Source organism: Eptatretus burgeri, unplaced genomic scaffold (genome assembly GCF_056783735.1).
Source record: "Eptatretus burgeri isolate ZD-2024b unplaced genomic scaffold, Ebu_testis_v1 Ebu_testis_scaffold_710, whole genome shotgun sequence".
In the NCBI taxonomy this organism is placed as follows: domain Eukaryota; kingdom Metazoa; phylum Chordata; class Myxini; order Myxiniformes; family Myxinidae; genus Eptatretus; species Eptatretus burgeri.
In genome coordinates this window covers 24,258-30,343 of record NW_028222659.1, presented here as the reverse complement: position 1 = coordinate 30,343, position 6,086 = coordinate 24,258, and the positions used below count along the sequence as shown (strand labels likewise).

General features: G+C 39.2%; 1 protein-coding gene across 1 annotated transcript; it reads left to right on the top strand.

Annotated features, from left to right (window-relative positions):
* Positions 1-1,149: 1,149 nt before the first annotated feature.
* Positions 1,150-4,219, top strand: LOC147007092 (uncharacterized). Its single transcript, XM_085867558.1, has 3 exons — positions 1,150-2,193; positions 2,291-2,467; positions 2,565-4,219. The coding sequence occupies exons 1-3, from the start codon at positions 2,101-2,103 to the stop codon at positions 3,582-3,584; spliced, it is 1,290 nt and encodes a 429-aa protein (XP_085723684.1). The 5' UTR covers positions 1,150-2,100; the 3' UTR covers positions 3,585-4,219.
* The last annotated feature ends 1,867 nt before the right edge of the window (positions 4,220-6,086 follow it).

Below are 6,086 nucleotides of genomic sequence, written 5' to 3'. Positions count from 1 at the left end.
CGCCGACAACACATATTCCCAAAGCAAAAGAAAAGAGAACCACCCTCCAGGATGAGGGGGTAGGCGGGCCTGGGGCCGAGACCGTGTCGGGCCTACCCGTCTGATGATGAGACGCGGAGCGGCGGTGGTGCCTCAACTCCGCGGGCCTCGCGGACAGTGTCTGGTAGGGGGTGGGAAGGGGGCCCCCTTTTGTCGCACTATCTCAGCGCGGGGGGGAAACAGGAGGGGGTTGCTGATGCTCGGGGGAAGGAGGATTTTTATTCTGTCTCGGGTCCCGCGACGAGCGTCTCCACCTCGACCAGGTCGCGCCGTCGGCCTCCCGCCTTCAGCTCCCGGCACCGACGCGAGCACCCCTCGTCCGTCTTCGCCGCCGCCACCTCTCCACAGCTCCGCCGACAACTCATTCCAACGCACAGCTCGTTCCAACGCGCAACTTCCTTCCAGCTCCACCAACGACTCTCTTGAACTCCGAACTCACTCTTTCCAACGCACACCACCTTTCTGACGAACGCAGCCGCTTATATAAGCCCCGTGGCTTCGCCTTTGACCCCCTGCCTTCGACCTTTCACCTCGCTCCCCATTGGCCCGAGAAAAAGTGGGCGTGAATGCTTTTTGATCCATGAATTTGCATATAGCGACCGCCCTCCAACGCCCTGGAGGCGGGGCCAAATCGCCCCTCGCTCACCGATTGGACGGAACAAAAGTGGGCGTGAGTCGTTTTTGATCCGTTTTTCTGCGGAAAGTCCGTGATGTTTTGTACACGCTGTTCGGTGCGCTCCCTGCTCGAGTCCAGTACCGGTACCCACAAGCGGCGCAAGAACGGTGGCGATGCGACGGTTGCTTGGTGTGACGGTAAAGGTCGTGGCTGTTGTGGTGAAGCGGCGTTGTGGTGGGTGGTTGATGTTGTGATGACTGTTGAGACGTGGTTGGTGGTGGTAATAATGGCGGTTGGTCCAAAATAAAGATAGTAAAAGAAAAACGGCTATCCTGAAGAGTCGCAGCACGCATGAATGACATTTATTCCCTCTAGACAACGGGTTTGGGCCTAACTACACATATACTTACCGAGATATCTCACCAAAGGGACCTGAATGGTGGTTTGCGAATTTGGTCAACCACAACACTATATATATATAAGAAGGGTAAGAATACTGATTCTGGCTCACTTTTCCCCATGTAAATGAATGGGGGATTTTCAGCGATTCATATTTTTTTTCCCTAAAAATAAACCCCCCTTTTTATCCCAAGGTATATTTATTTGTCTCCCCTTTTAACTTGGAGGTTGAACCTCATTGAATTGAACACCTGGGGGTTGAACAGCTCACTCATTGAACCTATAAAGATTTGTTCATTCTCAAATTCCTTCAATAGTTTAATTTTCTTTGCACAATAATCCCCATCTAAAATATTGACAAACAAAACATTTGAATCTTTATATTTTTTAAGATACCCCTTTTGTGCCATTACGAAATGATAAACTTCTCTTAATGCTCTTGTTTGACCACCTCCTGAGCCACAGGTTATTTTTTGTTAAGCCCCGCCCACTTTTCTTTAAGCCCCACCCACTTTTTTTAAGCCCCGCCCACTTTCCACAAGGTATTCAATAAGCCCCGCCCACTTTTCTTTAAGCCCCGCCCACTTTTGCTAAGCCCCGCCCACTTTTGCTAAGCTCCGCCCACTTTTCATAAGGTATTTTTTCTAAGCCACGCCCACTTTTGCTAAGCCCCGCCCACTTTTGCTAAGCTCCGCCCACTTTTCATAAGGTATTTTTCTCTAAGCCACGCCCACTTTTCCTAAGCCCCGCCCACTTTTGCTAAGCTCCGCCCACTTTTCATAAGGTATTTTTCTAAGCCACGCCCACTTTTCCTAAGCTCCGCCTACTTTTGCTAAGCCCCGCCCACTCTTACATCATTTCCAGTTCATCTCTGACTCACAAAGAAATCACTAGAAAATTACAGGATGTTATGGTTTTGAAAAATTTCCCAATGAAGGCTTGCCTAGGCTTGCCCAGGGAATTTCCAAAGGAAACCACACCCACCAGTCTTTCTCTATAAAAGCTTCAAACCCAGGCTCCATTTTAAACATTTGTTTTTGCTGGCAATGGTGTTTTGTGTGCTTGTCTCGAACTGTCTGTCTTCTATGGAACTAAACCTTCAAGTTGATGAACTGGATTCAAACCTCTTATCTATTGAGGTAAGATTTTTTATTTTCCTATTTTCAAACTTTGATTGAAGCATACTCATTTAATAATTAAATAACTTAATTAATACATTATTATTTTCTCTCACAGGAAATTGTGTCTGAAATACGAAATGAAAATACTGTTTTTGCTACAACTTGGGGGGAAATTGTTGGCTTGGTTGAAGACCTTGAGTGGGATGACTTTGGTGTTCCTTGGAACTCTCTGTCTTCTATGGAACTAAACCTTCAAGTTGATGAACTGGATTCAAACCTCTTATCTATTGAGGTAAGATTTTTTATTTTCCTATTTTCAAACTTTGATTGAAGCATACTCATTTAATAATTAAATAACTTAATTAATACATTATTATTTTCTCTCACAGGAAATTGTGTCTGAAATACGAAATGAAAATACTGCTTTTGCTACAACTTGGGGCGAAATTGTTGGCTTGGTTGAAGACCTTATGAGCGACCAAGACCCACAGAACGAGTTCGTCCTTGATGACCCAACCAAAGAGTTATACCTTGGAGACCAACAAAATCCTGAAAAAGAGTTTTACAGCAATAGTACTCATTGTGAGTTATCAAGACAATACCCACTGAACAAGTTATACCTTGATGAGCCAGAATACAAGTTTTACCTTGGAGACTCACAAATTTTGAAAAAATCAAGAAATGAGTTCTGCCTTGATGGTTTAAATAACTACCTTGGAGACTCAGGAAAAGGGTTCTGCCAAGATGGTTCTAAATATGGGGCCTACCTTGGAGACTCACAAATTTTGAAAAAATCAGTAAATGAGTTCTGCCTTGATGGTTTAAATAACTACCTTGGAGACTCAGGAAAAGGGTTCTGCCAAGATGGTTCTAAATATGGGGCCTACCTGGGAGACTCACAAATTTTGAAAAAATCAAGAAATGAGTTCTGCCTTGATGGTTTAAATAACTACCTTGGAGACTCAGGAAAAGGGTTCTGCCAAGATGGTTCTAAATATGGGTCCTACCTTGGAGACTCACAAATTTTGAAAAAATCAGTAAATGAGTTATCCTTAAGAGACTTTGTAAGTTGGTTTTACTTTGAATACTTGAAATGTGGGTTCTGGATTGATAACTCACAATGTGATACATATCTTGGAAACTCAACGGGAATGTGGTTATACCTTGAAGACTTGGAAAGTTGGGTTTATGTTGGACACTTGAAACTTTTTTTGGGGCTTTTATTTATTTATTTATTTATTTATTATTATTATTATTTTATTTATTTATATTTTGGAGACTTTTGGAGTTGCTATCACTCTTTGGGATTTAAACCTATCAAGAAAGTTCTTACTCCCTCTTTCTATGTCATCAAACCTGAAAGCCTTAAAAGACAGAATTGGAAGAAGAGAAAAAAAAAAAAAACGTAAAATATATATATATATATATATATATATATATATATATATATATATATATATATATATATATATATATATATATATATATATATATATATATATATATATATATATATATATAGGTGGAAATCTCATTTTGAAAAAGACTGTGTTGGGTGAGGATTGAGTTGGGGTTGAGATTTTGAATGTGAGGGTTGGGGTTGAGATTTTGAATGTGAGGGTTGGGACACACACACACACATACACATCAACAAACAAAAGTTAAGCCTTGACTATTCAGTTGAGGATTCTGTGTTTGGGGTTCACAGATCTAAGAACGTCCACCCCTTGACACACATTATATACTGTTATACACCTCGGACTTGGCCCTCGAGTGTCCACAACGGTGTATAGTAGGAGGGAGTGAAGCGCCAACCTATTGCTCCCATTGCACACACACACACACACACACAAACAAAAGTTAAGCCTTGACTATTCAGTTGAGGATTCTGTGTTTGGGGTTCACAGATCTAAGAACGTCCCCCTTGACACACATTATATACTGTAATACACCTCGGACTTGTCCCTCTAGTGTCCACAAAGGTGTATTATCTGCTTAGTTTTGTCTTTTGTAATTCCTGTGAATAAAATGAACCTAAAATCTCTTCCCCTTTCAAATCATATATTTTATAAGTCCAAGGAACTGTATCTATTACATCAACAATTTTAAAAAGTTCTTTTGTCCATCGTTCAGTAAAACCCTTTTCAAAATGAGATTTCCACCTATATATTCTTACGATATCACCAACTTTGAACTTAGGTTTTCTGACATTAATCTCTTTTTCATATTTTAATTTTGTAAATGTTTCTGATGGCTTCATATTCGTTGACGTGTGAATCGTGTCATTATACTTATCCACAATATCCTGAATAAAAGATGACCATTGTTGTGAACCGAGTTGTGTGAATTTTTTATATAGTCTCTCTTTTAAGGTACGATTAAAACGTTCAACAACAACTGCCTTCCCTTCATTAAAGGTACTGTATAATGTAATACTGTTATTTTTTAGAAAATTCATAAATGTCTTGTTATAAAACTCTCCACCCTCATCAGTCCACAATTTCTTAGGTTTTCTCTTACTTTTATTAAATATCTGTTGAAAAGCTAACATAAGAGTATTACCTGTTTTGTTTTTAAAGGGACAACCCACGCATATCTACTCCTCAAATCAATAACGGTTAAAGCATACTTGTACCCCTTATCATTATTGAGTTCAATCAAATCAGCAGACCAGATATAATCAACTTCCTTGGAATAAACTTTCCTTCTCTGAAACTTTGTGAATATTGGTTTATGTAATTCATCAGCTAATTGCTCTTCAGTCTTAATGGCATCATTAGAGCCTATAAGTTTTTTGAATTTCCAAGTCCAAGTTTCAATTTAGCACTAATCATCTTCTTCACGATGAACCTATCAACTTTTTCTCTCAAGGTTGGATTTTGTATCAGAGACAAATTATACAACATTTCTCTATCGGCTTCATGCTTTTCTTCCAACGTTGTGGTATTCCCATAATCAATATCGTGTCTCATGCACACTTCATCAACTCTATTGATTGGTTTACTCCAGGATTTAGGATTGTCTGCCTCATCTAATCTTTTATCCAAGTTTGTGCCTGGACCACAGAAAGAATAACCTGGAAGATGTAATTCCCCTGGTATTCCAGTAGTTGTAAATTTACTTCCTGATAAAAACTTTTGTATATCTCCTCCGAGTTTGTGTTTGGAGATAAATTGATTTTTTTTTGAACCACACACCGAACATATACCTTTTTGTATAACCCTGTTATTTTTACTTTTAATATATGAAATATTTTTAGTATTAGTTTTCTTTTTACATTTGAGACAATAACTCATTTATTTATGAGAAAAATTCCTGCAAAGTGCAAAAACCTTTTTAGTTTCCAACATGCACATTTGAATCTTAATTTTTAAAACATAAAGAATCCTTAGAAATGCCTTCACTCTCTCCTCCATTTATTTAAGAAAAAACTTGAATTAAAATCTATATCTTGTCGATGCTAATAGTCTTGTCGAAAGTATTGCAAATAGACTTGTCAATTCTTTGTTTTCCTCCTCGGTGGGTTGAGTTATTTTCTGTAATACCTCTATTCTTTTTTGAATCTCACTGGTTTCCATATTTTGATATTTATTCATTCTCTCTCTCTTCTCCTTTTCCTCCTTCTCTCTCTTCTCTCTTTCCTCCTTCTCTCTCTTCTCCTTTTCCTCCTTCTCTTTCTTCTCCCTCTCTTTCTTCTCCCTCTCTCTCTCTCTTCTCTCTTTCCTCCCTCTCTCTATTCTCTCTCTCCTCCTTCTCCTTTTCCTCCTCTTTCCTCTCTTCTTCAACTCCTTCCTCATCCCTTACTATACTTGAATCGTTTACACCCCATAGAATATTATACATATATTCATCAGGATTTCTTGTTATTCCTGTATCCAAAATAATTTTTTTTACAACAGGAAACCAATAAA